The sequence below is a fragment of the Equus caballus genome, chromosome 28 (genome assembly GCF_041296265.1).
Source record: "Equus caballus isolate H_3958 breed thoroughbred chromosome 28, TB-T2T, whole genome shotgun sequence".
Lineage (NCBI taxonomy): Eukaryota > Metazoa > Chordata > Mammalia > Perissodactyla > Equidae > Equus > Equus caballus.
This window is the reverse complement of record NC_091711.1, coordinates 27,075,369-27,096,238: the sequence shown is the minus strand read 5'-3', so window position 1 is coordinate 27,096,238 and position 20,870 is coordinate 27,075,369. Positions and strand designations below refer to the sequence as shown.

Genomic DNA, 20,870 nt, shown 5'->3' with positions numbered 1-20,870 from the left:
TAAGTTACTAAAAGTGGAGAAAAAACAGAAATGTGCTGAAACACTATCTGTAATAGTTGGAAGGGACCTGCCTTCCCTAGAGGAAACCAATATGTTGGAATGGAGAACATCGGGGACCCTCCATTGCTTTCTTGGGGCATCCATTCAGGTCTGCAAGTCATTTTAAAAAATCTGCTCCTAGGGTGTTCCATGATAGGTGTTCCAGTTTTAGCATGAGGTTCAGCTGTGTCTTCCTCTCCCTCGACTTTCAAATTTCTCAGAGCAGCAGGGCTAGTGCAGGTGCTGGGGAAGTCAGCTTAGCAATGAAACACTCAATTCTCCAGTCAGACAGAGCTGGGATTTAAATCTCGGCTCTACCTCTGATTAACTGTGATCATTGGGCAAGTTACTTAACTGCCTTATGCTTTTATTTCCTCATCTGTAACATGGAGTCAGTCATCCTATGTGCATCATGGTCATAATTTTGTGAGCACAGAAGGAGATAATGCATATGAAGTGCTTACTAACACAGTGCCAACATGGTAAATGCTCCAGAAAGCGTAGACAATCATAGTAGTGGTAGTGGAGGTGGAGTGGTGGTGATATCTTTTAGAATCTCATAGTGTCATCTTGCCTGGGTCACATCCATCCATTCATCCATTCACCCATTCAATCATTCATTCATTCAACAAATATTATAGACCTCTATTATGTGTTAGGCCTTGTTCTAGAGTTGTATAAAACAGTACATGCATTTATCTCAACTAACATTTAAATAAAGAAAAATAAAAAGCATCCAATTAGCAAAAACCTTAATAGTGCTGAAGACTGAAAGACATGCATATACATTCTCAAGAAATTAACATTAGGTTGAAGTGAGTGGCCTTGGTTATTAATCATGCTATACTTCCACACCTATATTAAATGTGTAGTGCCTTTTGTTGTACCTTTTTGCTCCTGGTGGCTAAATTTTGCAGAATAAATTAAACTGCCCCATGGGAGAAACACAAAACCCTTGAAAGCATTCTCCATCCCAGCAGAGAAATTTATAAACCCCAGTCCCTGGACAAAGGATTTGCAAACCTTCACCACATTAGAGCCATCACTATCTGAATGGCTTTTCTGGTTGAGACCCAAACTTTATTTCATATAAAAGTATAGTCCTTAGGCAAATTTTTTTTTTCTGAATTGCATGGTAAATATTTTATTCCTTTCTCTTTCTCTTTCACTACAACATGATTTCCTACTGGTCTTCTTGCCTTTGTTTCTTCCCTTTCCATTGTACACTGCATACTTATCTTCCCTGAAAGCCAGGCTATCATTCATTTCAATCATTCATTCCCTTTCACTCACTCAACATGTGTTGAATGTCTACTAGTGCCAGGAATTTGTCACGCCTCTCCTTAATCACCAGTATTGGGTCCCTATCATATACTGAATAGGGAAGAGTGAAGTCTTCACTCTAGCTCCACCCTTAGAGGTCATCTTATTTTCCGTCATCACTGTCCACTCCAGATAGGCAGTAGGAAAGTCCCCTGCACATACACCATATCCATGTTCGTTTCTATGCCTGTGTTCTCCTGCAGCATCCTGCCTACAGCAACCATAAAATCTTTCTTATCATTAAAAATCTTGCTCAAGCCTTGTTTCCTCCATGCAGTATTCTTTAAAAAATCAGGGGCCAATTAAAGGTTGCTACTTTTTTCTTTTATTATAGAGTAAAAACATTTTAAAATATCAGTTACCAGCTGCTATTACCACTACTTCATAAAAGAAAGACCATTTTAACACCAATAGGAAGCAGGAAATCTATAATCTCAGAATAAAGGGTAATTCATTAAACACATTTAGCTTTAGAAAAACGCATCTATGTATCCCTATTCTTTTCATTTTACCATGAGTATCCATCCATGGGCCAGCACGTAGGAAGCATTCATTTACAGTATTCTCTGATGCTAAACAAAGTGGGTCAGAAATGCATGGTCCTCTTCCAATTTGGCAGGAAAATGATAATGCCTAACACAGTGACTATTACTACCTCAGATATTATGCTAAGATATTATTTAATCATCATCTCACTTAATTTAATCCACACAGCAATCCTATTAATATCCCCATTCAATAGGTGAGGAAACAAGGCTTAAAGAATTTGCTACTTTCTCAAAGTAGCACAACTAGTAAGTGGTGAATTTACTATTCAAATTTAGGTCTCTATAATTCCATAACCCATACTCCAAAATGTACGCAATGTTGCCTCTCAGAAGTATAAAATATGAAAGGTCTAATTTGCTACGGATTTCTTCCCATGAAACATAGGCAAACCTCCAAAGTTGAACTGACCTTATGTTGAGGTTTAATCCGGAGTTTCTTAACCTTGGCATCCTTGACATTTTGGGCCAGATAATTCTTGTGTGGGGGGCTTTCCTGGGTATCATAGGATACTTAGCAGCATTCCTATCTTCTACCCACTAGAAGCCAGTAGCACTCATTCCCCAGTTATAACAATCCATTTTCTCTGAATACTTCTGTAAGATAGTTTTAATAGGCAATAGTATTGCCATTTAATTCAAATATGATTAAAACATTACTCAAAACTATAATTTTTAAAGACATTTAGCTTGTGTAAGAAAACAATTTTATTTTGTTTTTTATAAGAGGACAGTTCCAAAAACCTTTTTCAAACCAAGAAAAACAATAATAATTAAATTCTTTGTAAGGTTAACATGTAAGGATGTTCAGGGAATAATCGACACCATCCAGTTGAAAAGGCTTCCTCCCGGTATGATACAACCGCTAGCAAGATCAAAAAGTCTCTCGAGATTGAATATAGATGGCCGTGAGATAGTAAATGGGACCTGAGAAAAAGCACAAAAGAGTTCATGAAATGCATTGTTTCAAACTGTTGACTGAAGTAAAGTACTCAAAATACACAAAGACCAATTCCATATAATAATTTTATGTGAAAGATATTTAACTCTTGCCTAAAATAAGATGCAAAGTTTCACATCTCTACACTGCTGAAATGTCACATATATCATCTTACGTCTTATTCAGATCCATAAATTAGCCTATAAAACAGCAGATCCTTCTAGAAATACGGATTATTTGTATGTATATAACCATTGTACATGATTCTAACATAGGACTTTGAGCCCCATTCCTAATGAAATCCTTTCCTCTGGAACAGATTACCTTCCCTCATTTGGCAAATCTCCCTCCCTCATTTTGAGTTTAAGTCCTGACACAGTGAAGTGAGTTATGTTTGAAGCTCACTCTCTCTGAAAGAGGCCCCGGTTACCATGCTGAGGACTAGTGTAGCCAAAGTCATCTGAGCAGGCTGGAAAATGGAAAGTGAAGACTGCTTTGTGATCATAGCGCTGGTTATTTGATCTGGAGAAGGGCAGGAAGGAGAGAATAGACTTGAAGGAAAGGAAACGAATGTTTACTGGGGACCCACTTCATGCCGATCTGGATACTTTGAAGACGAATGAACAAATGTCATGGAGAATGACCACAATGAGTTAGACCCTTGTAGGCCTGAGTCCTGGTAAGAAATTAGAGGACAAGTTTTATTCATTTCTTGTCTGTTTGTTGAATGAAACTTTTATTCTCAAGACAGCATAATGAACCTAAAAGTGGAGTCTGGTTTTAATTTCTTTTTCTTCACCTTATTGATTAAAAAATGACAAAAGTAGGGGCTGGCCCCGTGGCCAAGTGGTTAAGTTCGCGCGCTCCGCTGCAGGCGGCCCAGTGTTTCGTTGGTTCGAATCCTGGGCGCGGACATGGCACTGCTCATCAGACCACGCTGAGGCAGCGTCCCACATGCCACAACTAGAAGGACCCACAACGAAGAATATACAACTATGTACCGGGGGGCTTTGGGGAGAAAAAGGAAATAATAAAATCTTTAAAAAAAAAAAAAAATGACAAAAGTATTCCAGTGCTTTCTATAATTTCAAATAATAAAGTGAATAAATAAAAAATTAATAATATCCTCCTTTCTCACTCAATCCTAGAATAAGCAGTGTTGGCAGTTTGAGGAGTATGTTTCCAAAACTTCTAAAATCCTCAGAAAAATGTATCTTCATGTGGGGTTTTTTTTTTTCCTCTTTTGGAATAGGATAACCAGACTTCCATTACTTGCTTTTTCAATTACCAATATGTGAGAGAAATCCCACCTTCATTCAGGGAGGCAGAATAACCACGTGGAGGTGAAGGGTGTGCATCCTGGAGTAAGACAGCCTGGTTCAAATACAGACCTCACTGCATACCAGCTTTGTGAGGTCGGCTGAAATATTTGATCCATTTCAACTTAATTTCCTATCTGTAAAATGGAAATAATAATAGCTCCTTCCTCATATTGTTGTTACAAGGATGGAATGAGTTTATACATATAAAACACTTACAACGGTGCCTAGCACACAGCAAGCACTCAGTGAAAGCTACATATTACTGTCATGATTGAATACATCATTTTTAATGGCTACTAACAATGCATAGGATGGCAGTATCCTAATTTATTCAATCATTTGCCACAGAAGTTGTTTCTAGTTTTTGTACATACTTGTTTGTTTATACATATCCTTGGATATGGCTGCTTTTATTTCTGTCCTCCTGATTCTCCAAGGTGGTTGGTTTAGTCAGAGGGTATTTACATTTTACACTTTAGCATTTCTTGCCAGATTACTTTCCAAATAGGTCATGGCAATTAACACTTAACCAGAAATATATGAGGGTTTTCCCATACCTAGGGCAGCATATTATTATGGAATGTTATAAATCTTTTTTTTTTTTTTGCCATTTAATGACTATGTTTTATTCAGGAAAAAAATAAGAGGGAATATTTTGGCAAGAAAATATCCACGGGTTTATTAATATGTTGAAAATACATGTGTTTACTGTGATTATTTGGTTATTTCTCATTGCTATTTAACTGCACTAAAGATTCATTCTATTATATAGGGATGAAATATCTCATGTCCAATTTAATATGCTTTAATAGATGATTTTCAAAGTAGTATACAAAAATATAATAATTACCATGAAAAAATGTGTGTGTTTTCTCTTATACTATACCTCTGTTACTGTAGAATTCTTCTCATGTTAGATAGGAATGATATTTAGAAAACACAACTAAGTTAGTTTAGGCCAAGTTAGTTTTACATAACATTAGAAGTATCTTCACGACGTAATTTATATCCTAGGTACAAATAGAGCACTTTGGCCTCTAACCCTGACAATGAATTGCAGAAGCAAGTAGTCATTTGTCAAAGGATGAAGATTAACTGCTGAGTTTGTTTATGGAAGCCACAAGTGAAAGCTTCAGACCAGGAAGATAAAAGAAAAACAGTTGTCGCCCAGGAGTTATTAATTCTTTATTTGTCCTCAGGAGAATACAAGTTACCCTAAAATGTCAGGACCCACCCTTGTGAGGACCCACTCACTCCTCCCTTTCCACACACATGCAGGCATTCCAAGCCCTTTGGTGGAATCAGATGCTTCAAATTCTAGCTTTTTCTACCATGCTATAAAACCGTAGTCTATATTTTGCTACTGCTAAATGCAAGTCTTTAAATAAACTTTTCTTTAGGTATAACATATGGACAAAATGGGAGAAATCATAAGTGCACAACTTGATAATTTTTTCTTTTTGCAAAATGAACACATCCTCATAACCATCACCCAGATCATAGAACATGATCAGCACTCAAGAAGTCCCCCTGGTGCCCACTCCTAGTCACTAACTCTGCCTTCCTTCCAACAAAGGAACCACTATTCTGGCTTCTATACCAATAGCTTAGTTTTACCTGTGTGTGTGTGTGTGTGTGTGTGTGTGTGTGTGTTTTAACTGTACTTAAGTAGAATTATAAAATATCATAAAATATATACTTTTCTGCGTCTGGCTATTTTGTCCAATGTTATGTTCCTCAGATTCATCCATGTCGTTGAGTCTAACAATACTTTGTTCATTCTTACTGATGTACAGTTTCCATTGTATGAATGTATCACTATTTATTCATTTTCCAGATGCTGGGCATTTGGGTTATTTCAAAGTATTATTTCAAAACTTTATTTCAGATTTTTCACTGTTTAGAATCAGCATGCCTTTTGGTATACAAATGTACACATTTCCGTTACGAATACTCACAAAAGTGGAGTTTTTCGAGCCATTGGTTATGCATATATCTTTAAGCTGATTCTACCTAACATTTTCCTAAAGTGATTGGCCAAATTATACCCCGCCAGCAATGTATGAGGGCATCAATTATTCCACATCTTCACAAACTTTGATCATTTTACCTTTAATTTTAGCCATTCTGTTGTATGTTTTGAGGTATCTCTTCATGTTTTTGATGTCATGTCCCTGACAACTAATAATATTGAATGTACGTTTACTGGTCTCTATGAAGTGCATATCTTTTGTCCAATTAAGAAGGAGTTGTCTTTTTACTACTGCTTCTCAATATATTCTAGAAACCAATCCTTTGTTGGCTATATGTAAATATATTCTCCCACGTTATGCCTTGCCATTTCATTCTCTGAATGGTGTCTTAAAATACAGTCCAATTTATCAGTGTTTGCCCTTATGGTTGGTACTTTTTCATAGGTCCTATTATGAAAGCTCTGCCATTATCAAAGTCATGGAGATCATCTCCTATGATTTCTTCTAGAAGCTTTATTGTTTATCATTCACATTTAGTTCTACAATCAATTTGCAATGGATTTGGTACATATTGTGAAGTAGGGATTGAAGTGCCTTATTTTCCCATATAGATACCCAATCGGCCCAGATCTATTTGTCGAAAAGACAGTTCTTTCTTCACTGTACTGCAGAATGACCTTTGACACAAACCAGGGGACTGCGTAGGTGTGGCTCTCTTTCTCGACTCTATTCTCTTCCATCGGTCTATATCTATATTTTCTCCAAGCCCACACTGTTAATGTAGCTCTTTAATAAGACTTGATAACTAGAAGTGTAAGTTCACCAGCTTTCCTCTTTTTCTAGATGCCCTAGCTATTCTAGTCCTTTGCATTTCCACGTAAATTTTCTAATATTACCGTACATAACAACTTTTTAAAAATTTCATTTCTAATTGTTTTTCCTGCTATATAGAAATAAAATTTATATTTACATTGATATTGTATATAGCAACTTTGATAAATTCGCTTATTCATTCTAAGAGTTTATTTGAAGACTATTTTGGATTTTCTATATCCGTCAATAATGAGAATGTATTTCTTCCTTTCCCATAATTATACCTTTTTATTTTTCTTCCTTTATTTCACTGGCTAAGAATTCCCATACAATGTTAATTAGATGCAAGGAGAGGGTGTCATTAACATAAAATTAACTGACTTTTTAATTCAGGGGAAGGGAGAGGTTTTTTTAATGAACGGCATTGTAAAATTGTCTACTACTAAAACTCACCCTTTTATTTACTTGCATCCTGTAATATTTTTATTAAATTTATTCCTAGGCATTTCATAGTTTCGATATCATTGTGAGTGGAACTTAAAATTTTCCATTTTAAATGGTTATTCTTAGTAGAGATAAAATTATTGATTTTTATATTAGCCACTTTATCAGATTCTCTTAATCTAGTCATTTTAAAAACTCTGGGGTTTTGGTTTTACAATTATATCACTTACAAATAAAGATAATTTTGTTTATTATTTCTCAATATTTATGTTACTGATTATATTCTCTTGCCGTATTCCAATAGCTAAATATTTCAAAGTAATGTTAATTCACAGAAGTGCTATTGAGCCTTATTATTCCTAAAACTTCTACTTAGGAACAAAAAGAAACCACCCAAACATGTTCCAAGTAATTAATGAAATAAGATTTTATTAAACAGTAAAATAAAGAAAACACTATCATCAAAATCACGGAGTCCAGTTTGAAAAAATGTTGAGTTAGGTGAAAATGCTAAATTTATCTCACAGCCAAAGAACAGCAATGCTATAAATATTAAGAGCATCCGAAGCTGCCTCAGGAGGTCACAGTTATATTTTCTGTGCGGAAAGTTCAAGATTTAAAGAAGTGAAATAAAATTGACAAGATTTCAAGTAAAATGATGGAGTTAACAAGTAAAGTACTTCTTTAGACACCTGTGTCTGTTCAGGGTTGATTACCTGGACATTTAAGTGAGACCACATGATTTTTTACAACGTGAAAACACCCATGAGGCTCAGAGACCTTAGGAGACTTGCCCACGCTCCCTCATCTAATTAGTGTCAGGGCCAGGACTTACACCCAGGCAGGTTGGCTCCTCAGAACACATTCCTAACCACCCGGCTGCACTGCCTGTCCCCCACTGCCCAAATCTCCTCTGAACTCCCGCCCACCATGTCTGTCAACCAGGAAATGCCCCTGCCGCATGTAGATTCTCCTCCAGCCCTGCCTGACTTCAGTCTCCTGCTTCTCCCATGGGCCTGGTGGCACTCTGGACAGTTTTCCAGCTTCAGCTTTTGGAAATTTTATGGAAGGTTCTAGGTCTTCCATAGGAAATTTCTCAAGTAAAGTTAAGCTTGGGAGAAATTATTGAATTTCTTTCTTTCTCATTCAGGGGAGGCAAGATTGGCAATCATGTAATCACTGAGAAGTCTTTCATGTTTTTGTAAATAGCTTTGAGTCTGAATTGTCCGGAATAAGGGATGAAGGAATTCTTGTTCTTTTTCCTGGATTAGGAAAGGCTTTGTAGCGAGAAAGGAAGAAAACAGCTTGGCAGGTAGTAGACTGGAACTCAGTTCAAGTAGGTTATGCATTAAGGAGCGATAGTACAGAAATGGTGCTGATTTTGCCTGCCTGGAGAAGATAAACCCTGAAATCCTCCTAGGAAGGGAAAGGAAGTTAATCAGTTGGGGCACACTGAAGGGGTTCATTAAAATCAGGCCTGGACTTGAACTTGTTTGGGAAGTTTTGAAAGCCAGTGGAGAGTCAGAGGTTATTTACCAGGGCTATATTTTATATGAGTTTCTGCATGGAAACTAGATTCTGTCACAATTAAAGATTTTATTACTTCTGTTCTTTTGTTCCAACAATTTTCTTTAATTGAAAGAAAAATCATATAGTCTTCAAAGTATCTATGGTTTTTCTCAATCTGCTGACTTTTTATTGAGCATCTACTTTGACACCTCTTCTTGCTTCTCTTAGCACAGTGTCAGTTGCCTTTTCATTGATTTTGAGTGCTAAGGACTAAGAAAAAAGAGAGAGAGGCAAATCTCCTCTAATCAGTTAGGCTTGCCTACTCTTGTAATTGGTAAGCGGAATCAAAAATTGTGAGCTTTGTGGGCGGGTCCGGTGATGCAGCAGTTAAGTTCACATGCTCTGCTTTGGCGGCCCAGGGTTCGCCAGTTCAGATCTCAGGTGCAGACGTACACACTGCTTATCAAGCCATGCTGTGGCAGGCATCCTGCATATAAAGTAGAGGAAGATGGGCATGGGTGTTAGCTCAGGGCCAATCTTCCTCAGCAAAAGAAGAAAAAAAAGAGGAGGATTGGTGGTGGATGTTAGCTCAGGGCTAATCTTCCTCAAAAAAAAAAATTGTGAGCTTTGTGATACAGATGGATTTAACTTTGCCTTCTTTCAAGAACCTTAAAACACAGAGAGCCAGAGCCATGAAAAAAAAATTTTTGATAACTTCAAGGTAGGAAAACAAATACTGTTTTCATCTAGCATTCTCACATATAAGTTTTTCTACCATGTTTTCTATCTCTTCTTAATATATCACCTGAGTCTTTGAAGTTAATCATTTATTGGATTTTTTCAGACTAGGGAAAAACATTCATTCCAAAGTAAAAAGGAAAATATGATACTAGGTTACTGAAGAATTGGTATCACGGGGGCCGACCCTGTGGCTGAGTGGTTAAGTCTGCATGCTCCGGTTCGGTGGCCCAGGGTTTTGCTGGTTCAGATCCTAGGCACGGACCTAGTATCGCTCATCAAGCCATGCTAAGGCGGCGTCCCATATAGCAGAAGTAGAAGAACCTACAACCAGGATATACAACTATGTACTGAGGCTGGGGGGTGTGGGTGGCTCTGGGGAGAAGAAGAAAAAGGCAGATGTCAGCTCAGGGCCAATCTTAAAAAAAAAAGAATTGATATCATGAATGACTGGTGACCCATCTAATAAAAGTTCCAGATGAGAGGGAACTAGACATATTTGGTTTCACTGTACTTTATATGACCAAGAGAATCCTCATACCAACAACAATGGATATTATTCTCCTCAATCTAACAGAAACAACACCCAACCCTTAGGAATGTGAGAAGGGCTTGTACACAACTCTACCAGAGCACAGGAAATTTCACACTTGGCTGAGAACAAGATTATCTTTGTCATCACTCTAATTTTGCTGTTAATAAAACTTTAAATAAGACAGAAAAGAAATCTTGGGGTTTTTTTTTTTTACATAATGTGAGCTCAAAGGGTCATATTGGTGAGATGGTAGGAATCTTTTAAAATGAAATTTTAAAGAAATAATTTATTTTAAAGGCATTTTTCAGAGAACAAGAAAGTTGGAAATTAAAGATAGGGTACGGGTGAGACAGCATTTGTGGAGGGGATTAGTTCCAATGTTATACTATCTAAGAATAGGATAGACTCTTCTTAAATCCTCATCATCACCACCACCATTGTCATCATCACTCTACCACCACTGAGCCCTGGCTGCGCATGGTGTTTCCTTGAGCTCTTGAGCAGAGTTCACCTTTTTATAAAGAATAATTCTTGCTCAGACACATTGTCCCACATGCATAGGAAACCAAATGTTTCAGTCCAGCCAAAATCATTTCAGCAGCATAATGGACCCTGTCTCCCTTCTCTCACCTAAGTAGATGCCAAAAATGTTTTTTTTTTTTCCCCAGGAAGATTAGCCCCGAGCTAACTACTGCCAATCCTCCTCTTTTTGCTGAGGAAGACTGGCCCTGAGCTAACATCCATGCCTATCTTCCTCTACTTTATACGTGGGATGCCTACCATAGCATGGCTTTTGCCAAGTGGTGCCATGTCCACACATGGGATCTGAACTGGCGAAGCCTAGGCTGCTGAGAAGTGGAACGTGCACATTTAACCACTGCGCCACCAGGCTGGCCCCCAAAAATGTTTTGAACAATGGCTTCTTTATTGGAATGCATGAAGAGTGCCTCCAAGAGAGGAGATATATTGAGGGAGACTACATTCACTGGCATGTATGTTTAAAAACCAATTTTAGGTTATGTTCATAGCTTACAGTTGTGGTATAATAAAACATAAATATTTGGTCTTTATCCCAGGTTCCTGGCATAGAGCTCCTAAAACCCTCGGAAATTTTCTCTCGTATGCTAATAAGATGGCTATGGCAGGGAGGTGCCTAGATATCCTCAGGATGGGGTTGGTCACCAGGAAAACCAAACATGTGATTAGAGAGTGTAAACTTTCAGCCTATGCCCCAACCTCTGGGGAGGGGAGAAAGGCTGGAGATTAAGCCCAATCACCAATGGCCAATGATTTAATCAATCATGCCTATGTAATGAAACCTCCATAAAAATCCCATAATGACAGGTTTCGAGGATCTTCCTGGTGGGTAAACGCACTGATGTGCTGGGAGCGTGGTGTACCCAGAGAGGGCACAGAAGCTCCGCTCCTCCCCACCCCCCATACCTTGCCCTATGCATCTTTTCTGTTTGGCTCTTCCTCAGTTGTATCCTTTACAATAAACTGGTAATCATAACAAAGTGCTTTCCTGAGTTCTGTGAGTCATTCTAGTGAAATATGAGACTTGAGGGGGCATTGTGGGAACTCTAGAATTTGTAGTCTGCTGGGCAGAAGTATGGATAACCTGGACACCTCATTTGTAGCTGACATCTGAAGTGAGGACAGTTTTGAATTGAGCCCTTAATCTGTGGAGTCTGCATTAACTCTGGGTTGTAGTGTCAGAATTGAATTGAATTGGTGGACATCCAGTTGGTATCCGAGAATTTAGAATTGGTCGGTGTCAGGAAAAGCCACGCAACAGTCATATCTGGTATTATGTAAATTAGGGCAGTGCTCAGTTAGTGCATGTCTTTGGGACCTTGGTGCCTTCTACCCTCCTCCTTAGCACCCGTTCTGCACACATTGCCCTCCAGGCCCCACCCCAGGCCGAGCAAGGCATTACTTGATAAAAGTGATAGAGCTGGCAGTGATAGCTCCATTATGAGCATATGCTTTTTACAGGAATTTATTTAATAAAACAATCCTTTAAGACCAAAAGAGAACTTTAAGAAAAAGGTAAGTTTAGGTTGTACACCTCAGGCTTATTCTGACCGCTCAAGAGTCTAAGGCCCAGAGAAAAGAGCCTTTGAAATCTGACACCCTATTGTGCAGAAAAAACAGCGGCTCACTCTCTCTCCAGGAAAGTATTTTTCACCATATAAAGAAGTAATAAAAGGTCTCAAACAGGGCAAATCCCCTTTAAAATATCAAAAGCTCTAATCAGAACAGGAAGCGTGAGTTCTGCAGCCAACAATGAAGTGCGGAGGGCATAAAGGCTAGATGCAAGTTCGTGGCGATGGTTCAGTGCTTATAATCAGGGGCTCGGGAGAAGATTAAAGGAAAAGTTTTCTTGGATAGAGGATTTAACAGAAACGCCTGTATTCAATGTGTTGTAAAACTGAATGCCTATTTCCTTGTTCTCTGCGGAGATGTGAGTACAAATTCTCATATAGTACTTATACGTGATCACATTTCACTTTACATCATTGCTTTTATCCTCAGAAGATGATTTCAAAGCTTTACTAAGTCCTTGTTTTTGTACTCTGGAAAAATACTTTCTCTCGGAAAGGAAGGCTGCATTTATTGAGGATTGGATGTGGGCTGGAGCCTTTGTTTTATAGAGTTTATTTCATTTGTAAATTACCTGTTAAAATGGAGGTCTAAAGAAAATGTGATTGAACTATGGGTCCCATTGTAGAAGGCATTTTTAATCAGTGAGTGATGTGTATGTTTTCCTCTTACTTCTACATTAAAAAATAAACATTAAGCCAGAAAGTACATTTTCTAGTTCCTTTGGAACTCTTCTAATTCCATAAATAAGGATTACTTGAGCACTCTCACATATTCATCACCAGTCAGAGATCTTCACTGCTTATTTTTTAACTCATTGTTGCAGTTCAGGTTGCTGGGAAGCAGCCCCTGAGATGAAACTTAGCTTTCAGGAAGTTTATTAGGGAATACTCGGGATCAACGTCAGTGGAGAAAGGTAAGAAAGCAGCATTAGGTAGAGAGAGAAGATGGGCCGCAATGGAGTCACAATGAGATGGCGTTTCAGAGTTGTCCCAAACTGTGGTAGGGGGATCAGGTCTTTGCACCTCCACATCAACCACTAATTAGATGCAGACTTTTCCCCAGAACAAGGCCATGTCCTTTAGTCAGGGGCAATTCCCAGAGAGGGCTGAGAGCTGATGGCTGTCATAACAGCACGTTCCCAGAGTTGGGAAAATAAGTTCTTCATTGCTGGTGGCTCAGTGCAGGGACCACGACAGGCAGAAATATTTAATTCAGTGCTTACCTACAGAACCATTACACAAATGGCAGTATGGCAAAATGCATACGAGTATATAACCAACACAAGCTAAGGCAAGAGTTAAACTAAGAATACGTATATCAAATTTCCAGATGCTTCTTTTCTGGGTCATGATAAAACAAACAATACATTTACAGAATCACTTCTATTCATCACTTTATTTGATTCCTCCTGGAACATTGCCCCCTCTAGAGTATGAGGAGGAGAATTAGAAATTAAAGAGCAGGAAGAAGAATCAGAAGCAATATCTTCCCTCAAATAATATCTTCTTACAAACTTCAATATGAAGACATTCAATAATTTCACCTGAAGCCTGCCTTTACTTGAGAAATTCCCGATGGAAGCCCTAGAACCTCCCATAAAACCTCCAAAAGCTAAAGCTGGAAAATGTGGGCATCCAGATTGCCCCTGAGCCCACAGGAGGAGCAGGAGACTGAAGTCAGGTGGGAGCGGAGGAGAGGCTGCATGAGGCATAGGCACTACATGGTTGAGAGACACAGCAGGAGAGAATGCAGAGGAGATAGGCAAGGGGAGAGGCAGTGGGGCAGAATGGTTAGGAACGTGTCCTGAGGAGCCAACTTGCCTGGGTGTGAGTCCTGGCTCTGACACTAGCCAGTTGAGGGACCTTGAGCAAGTCACTTAAAGTCTCCAGGTCTCAATTTCTCACATGCAAAATAAGCAAAATAGTATCTACCTTAGCTAGAAACAGAAATCTGAAGTCGTGTGCTGAACTTCAGAATGTATGTGTGTATTGATTTTCTATTGCTGCTGTAACAAATTGATAATAAACCTAGTGGCTTACAACAACGCAAATTTATTCCCTCCCAGTCCTGGAGATAAGAAATCTGAAATCAGCTTCACTGGGCTAACGTCAGGGTGTCAGCAGGGCTGGTTCCCTCCAGAGGCTCGAAGGGGAGGCTCTGGTTCTTGGCCTTTTTAGCCTGTATTCCTTGCCTTGTAGGCCCTTTCTCCATCTTCAAAACCCATAATTCCACTTTCTGCTTCCACCATCACATCGCCTTCTCTCTTGCTGTCAAGTCTCCCTCTGCCTCCCTCTTAAAAAGACACTTGATACTACATTTAGGGCCCTCCCGCATAATCCAAGATAATCTCCCCATCTCAATGTCCTTAACTTAATCATATCTGCAAAGTCCCTTTTGTCATACAAGGTAACAGGCTCTGGGGATTAGGACGTGGGGAACCCTGATTTGGCCTATCACAACACGTGATTACAGGAGATGGTTTTGTTCATAAGAATATCACATTTATAGTGTATCTGCTCAACAGAGTTTGGGTAATTGAAGCTATTGAATTATTTCTATTTAAAAATTCACAGCATTCCTGTAAATGCCTATTGTGCCAGAAGTTATTAGTGTTCACTAAAATATACACTTGCTCCTCTACAATTCTTGCCTCCTTGCACATTAGGTTGAGATCCATAAACTATGAGCAAAAATTATGATAGTCATTCAGCTGGGTCTTAGAAACGCTCACCCTAATTTATTGCCTAAACCGGGACACTTTTGAGAATAAAAGTAGAATATATTAACCATTACTCTAAATCAACAAGTAACCATTATGACTGTTATAGGCCAACTGATATGTATGGCTACCCTACTTAAAAACATCCTGTGAAATCCCCTAGCACTCTTCTCCTGCAGTGGTGACCTCGGAGGCCACAGAGTCCAAACAGCTGAAGGAGAGGCCCCCAAACCTCACTGGATTTTGCATGAGAAAGAAATAAACCTTTTTCCTACTGAGATTTGGGGTTATCTGTTAGCACAGCATAGCCTACCCTATCCTGACTCAAACACGTATGCTCTGGCAAACTATTCTTTCCTTGTTGTATTTCTGAATAGGAGGAAATTCTATCACAGGAAAGCTTTAACTCCACTTAAAGGTCAGGACTTTGAATCTCAGCGGTGAAGTTATAGGAAGAAATGCTGCAACTGGGTAAGCTAAAGCTGAGTTTCCTCCTGAAGGGCTGTGTCCGGTCTGCCTGTGAGCTTTTGACCCGGGATATAGAAATGAAAACTCCAAAGTTTGAACAATACTTGGCATTTCTTGATGTTTTTTTATGAGGGAGCTCACTGGGCTTAACGTCTGGCAACTAGAAACAGAAAGCTCTTTTTCAGAGCGAAGGCTTTATAAAGAATGTGAACTGAAGTTTGTGTTCCATTCATGGGACTTCGTTGCTTAGATTCAAAGGACGACCGGCTTTGTTCGTGAGCAGCTCCCACTGCAATAGCAAACTGGAGGGCAGACCTCATGTGCACAGTGTGGAAAGAAAAACTGCTCATGCTGACTTCTTTATTCACATTAGTCTACACCACAAGCAGCTGCAAACCAGCCCTATAATGCAGCTAACACTGACCAGCAATTGCTGACAGAAAGTCTAACAGAATTTGCAAGTCACAAAGCAATTTCACATAAATGATTTCGTTTAACTCTTTTTAGCATTTCTAACTTGAGCAAGCAGTCTTTGTCTGTCAATATGAATAGGGGGATGCAGAGAAGGGGGCAAGGAAAGAGGAGAAGGATGGAGAAGAGGAGGAGGAAGGGTGGGAATGGACCACAGACCCTTCCTGAACATTCACTATACAGTATGTGCCAGGTACCACGCAAAGCACTTTTCGCTAACGATAATGCTGTGGCCAAAATAAAATGTGTCAATATTCATAAGGACATTTTGGTTCATCAAAAGCATAGTTTAATGGTTCTCTAGGGAATTATGCTGAGTGAAAAAATGCCAGTCCCAAAAGGTTACATACTGTACAGCTCGTTCAATATAACATTCTTGAAATGACAAAATTATAGAAATGGAGAATGGATTAGTAATTGTCAGGGGTCAGGGACAGGGGTGGGGGGTGGGAAGTGGTGACTGTAAAAGGACAATAGGAGGGCGTCCTCGTAGTGACAAAATTGTTCTGTATCCTGACTGTACTATCAGTATCCTAGCTGTGATATTGTACTACAGTTTTGTATTATATTATATTATTATAATATATTATATTATTATTTATTAGAACTGCTTGTGAATCTACAATTATCTCAAAACAAAAAGTTTAATTTAAAAAGGATAGTTAAAAAATAATATTAAAAATACATCTATTAAATGTCCATTTACTCTTTCAAAAATTAGCAAACATTCAGACCTGCCAAAAACTACCAGCAAGGAGAGTTACTAACGGTCAAATGAACAAATGACGCATTTCGCATTTTTGTAAGGCTGGGAAAAATAAAAATGGCCACAACGTATCAGATGCTTACTACTGGTGTTGTACTGGCACCATATACTAAATATGCTGCACATTGTCTGTAATGTGATCCTACATGAGTAGTGCTATCACCAATGCACAGATAAGGAACTGAGGCAGAGAAGTAAAGTAGCTTACTATCAGTCACACAGTCAATAGATGGTGGAACCAAGAATCAAAGCATGTGTTATCCACTGAGATACATCACTTCCAAGACCTTCAACAGCATCTAACTGACCCGAGGTCTTTAAGGATTAATGACTTGTCCACAAGCCAAACTGGAACTAGAAATTGCGTTGAGCGTTCTTCCCACTGTCCCATGCCCTCGCAGGTGGTTGAGAAAAGAACATAACGGTATTAGCTGCCTGAGATACAGGCAGAGTAAGAGAAAAAACCTCGAATGGCTAGGGTTCAAAGTATTGACAAGGAAAATGGGTAAATTTACACCTGCTCCTTCTTTGTGGATTCATTTAAATATAAAGAACATTTGTCAAGAGAATTTCCAAAGGCTTCCCAACTGACTCAGCTATATGAGGCAAAAATCAACATCCTCCTAAAAGGAAACTATAATCCCATTGTTAAGGGTCCAGTTTTTTAACCACAACAAAGCCATTGAGCAAAATGAAGTAAATGAAACTAAACATTTAACTTAGTTTTCGGCAAAACAGAACGCAACGAACAGATTTGTTAACGACACCCCTGCCTCTCACTTTCTTTGAAATTATACAAAGTGACTAAACTTCAGGAAATTGTCCCTTTGAGAATGAAATACAGTTATATGCCGAATGCAGCCAGGCTTGGTTTATCAAGCAGAGCACACATTCTCGCTACTTTTACAGGAAATACATAACATCAGGTTCATGATTATATTTTGGTTTAAATGATATCCAAGTATCATTATACCTCCAAATTGCACATCTCACAAAAGTGGGACCAGTACTTTGAGCACAGATAACACAAAGGCTCTGGGTTCCTTGATGAACGAGAGTGTATTTCACCTTGACACCATTGCTGGCAAATCTCCGAGAGATGAGCATTTTGAAAACGCTATAAACAACTTAGCCTTTTCTTAGCATTTTGAAGAGCACATTAATATCCTGGCCTTTTCTTAAGGGCTTTCTTTTTCCCTTAGCCAAATTTGACAGTTAGAAGTGAACAGTGAGAGGACGGAATCAAAGTCAGCGCTGTGTTTTAAAAGCAGCGTGGAACTGATGTCATCCAGCATTGTCTTCAAAAGAATATAAGAATATTAAGTGGATGTCTCATGAACTTCCATATAAAGGATACTCTTCACTTGAGGACAGAATGATAATGTCTCACAGGAGATATAATTCTAGATGCCCATAAAAATCTATTCAGACAACTCTTGGCTGGTACCAAAAAAAATATATGAAAATCTAACTCTCAACTTAACCAAAAGCAGTTATATTAATAGAATGAATTTTTTAATACTTAGTAAACACCCACAGAATATGTGGAACCTTGTAAATGACAGTTTAAGGAGAGTATTGGCATTGCTATCATTTAGGAGGTCTTGTTAAAAAGAAACCAAGAGGCACACGGTAATGTAATAAAATTAGCCAAAGGAAGTTAAATAGCCGAGCACCATCCTCTCGTATTTAACATCCTAAAGGAAAGTGAAATGGAAGCTGTCCCACTCACATAGAGGCACATCCAACCCACCCAACACTCAGAAAGGCCACACCTATTTCAAAGGGTGCTTTGGGAATCCACCTAGTTTATCCTCTATCCTCTGGGTTTAAACACACTCGGCAACTCCAAGACAGTTACCTAGCATATTTGGGAGAGTTGTTGACTAATTTTAAAAATTGTTTAAATAGGTTGCCAGGAGCAGCCTCTGCTCGGCGAACAGGCCTAGAAATAGGGCATTTTATTGGATTTTGTGGCAGATTGCATTTTCCTACAATGGCTGCAACAAGAGCTCCCAACCCACATGCCTTTCTTATAATTTGACTTTGACACTCCCCATTCAGGATGTGAATTCTATGTCCAACCTTGAATCTGGGTGGATTTGGGACTAGTGGGGAAGAGTCACGATGTAACTTCCAGAGCTAGAGCAAGAATCGCGATAAGTCTTCTGCCTGGTTCTCTTGGGAGACTCATTCTTGAAACCCAGGCACTATGCTGTCTGGACGCCCGACCAGCCACAGACACGTCATGTGCTGTATCAGGGCCCACAGCCCAATCTGTGTTACCAGCCGCCAGCCAACAGCCAGCGGCGAACAGCAAACCAAACAAGCCTTTGAGCCTTAGGGGGTTCCAGCCCCCAGCAACTGAGTCATCCCCAACATTTGGGTCTTCCCAGTCACTGCCCCAGATACCATGGGGCAAGATACCAGAGACAGGTTGCCCTACTATGCCCTTCTAAATACATGACACTCAGAATGCTTGAGCCTAAAAAGTGGTGGTTATTTGTGCCTCTAAATTTGGGGTGCTTTGAATATAACAGTAGTAGTGGAACAGACGAGAATGAGGAATAGATGTGGTTAAAAGCGATGCCTGCAGCCATTCCTAGCTCTTCCACTATTCTAGCCTCTCTTTTGGCAATGTACTCAGAGCCTTGATCCCAGACATGTTGTTGCTGTTCTGCTACAGTCACTCCTTAGGGAACCAAATCTACTTACATGAGCTTAATTCCAAGTGAACTCAGATAACTCTTAGAGGATAGTAATAGTAACTAGCTATTTTGCTTAGTAGGTGCCAGGCACTGTTCTAAGAGTTGTACATGGATTAATTCACTTAATCCACTCAGCAACCCTATGAGGTAAGTACTTATTTTTATTCCCATTTTACAAATAGTGAAACTGAAGCATTTAGGTTAAACAACTTGCCTAAGACTGTACATCTAGCAAATGTCAGAGCTGGGCTGGGATTCAGAGCCAGGCAATTTGGCTCTCGAGCCTGCCCGTTAGCCACCACACACACTGCTTCCCAAAACCTGACTCTAACTCTCCCTCAGCAACGTGATGCTCAACCCAGCCCCTCCACCTGAGTGGCTGAGGTGCTGAAAAGACGCACGGTGCTGGCTTCAGCATAGCGATACCAGTTAACAGCACAGGTTCTGGAGTCTGCGAGTCTTGGCTGTGACAGTTACCAGACATGTGACTTTAGGCAGGTCTTTTAACCTCCGTCAACCTCATTCACCCCATGTTCATGCAAAACAATCATCCATTTTGAAACCACAACCACTGTCTTCCCGTGTGTGCATTAACCCCATCCCTCCTTTCCAGACTGTCAGAGGAGGCGAGGGCTCTCTTTCTCAGCTCTGGTTCCTCCAGTGGGTCCAACACAGTGCCTTGCACTCAGCCACAGCTTGTAAACGGAGCTGACTTTTTTTTTACTTCTCTCTTCATTTACTACCTCTATTTTTTGCCTCATTTTCCAAAGGCCTTCCGAATCAGAGGAAATGCTTTCATGAGTGCCCTTCATCGTGTTTACGTCTTCCTAAGGATACTCTACTGCCTTCCAATCATCTCCAGAGCAATTAAAACTTTTAACCATAGGCCATAAGAGCTTCTACTAACTCAATTTCTTATAGGGAACTAGTGAGCCCTTCTTGAAAGATACCAAAGGGAATTTCTCACCTTCAGAGCTATGCTGAGATAATACCAGAGTATCATCTGATATTATTGCTGAGGAGTGATGGTTGGCCCCCAGGCCTCTATTACCCCCTGTGCTATAATTGCTTCTGTATTTGTCTGACTCCCCCGCTAATCTGCAGGTCCCCTTGAAGGCAGGGACTCTGGCTTTTACTGTAACCCAGTGCCTAGTGCAAGGGCTGGCCCAGAGGAGGCACTGGACAAATGTTTACTATACAAATGCATGAAATTGACAGGGCCAAAGTCACTGTTAACGGCAAAGCTAGAACTGCAACCCAAGGGGATCTTGGAAGATGTATCACAAGAATTCATTCATTTAACAAACATTTATTCAACACCTTCAGGGGGCCAACATTGGACTAAGAATAAAGATGTAGTTAGATCCAATTTTATTATATAAGACCCAATCTGCTCTAGCAGAGGAAACAAACGTGGAAGCACATCATTATAACGCATTTTGATAAAA

General features: G+C 39.5%; 1 protein-coding gene across 12 annotated transcripts in view; it reads right to left on the bottom strand.

Moving 5' to 3' along the window:
- Nucleotides 1-2,597: 2,597 nt before the first annotated feature.
- CFAP54 (cilia and flagella associated protein 54) overlaps nt 2,598-20,870 on the bottom strand; it is a 301,315-nt gene continuing 283,042 nt past the window's right edge. For all 12 annotated transcript variants that reach the window (XR_011433771.1, XM_023631775.2, XM_070254526.1 and 9 more), the window contains one exon: nt 2,598-2,834. Coding sequence is in view for 11 of the 12 variants with exons in the window: in XM_023631775.2 (XP_023487543.2) it covers nt 2,715-2,834 (120 nt within the window). In the remaining variant the exon portion in view is untranslated. The remainder of the gene's footprint in view (nt 2,835-20,870) is intronic.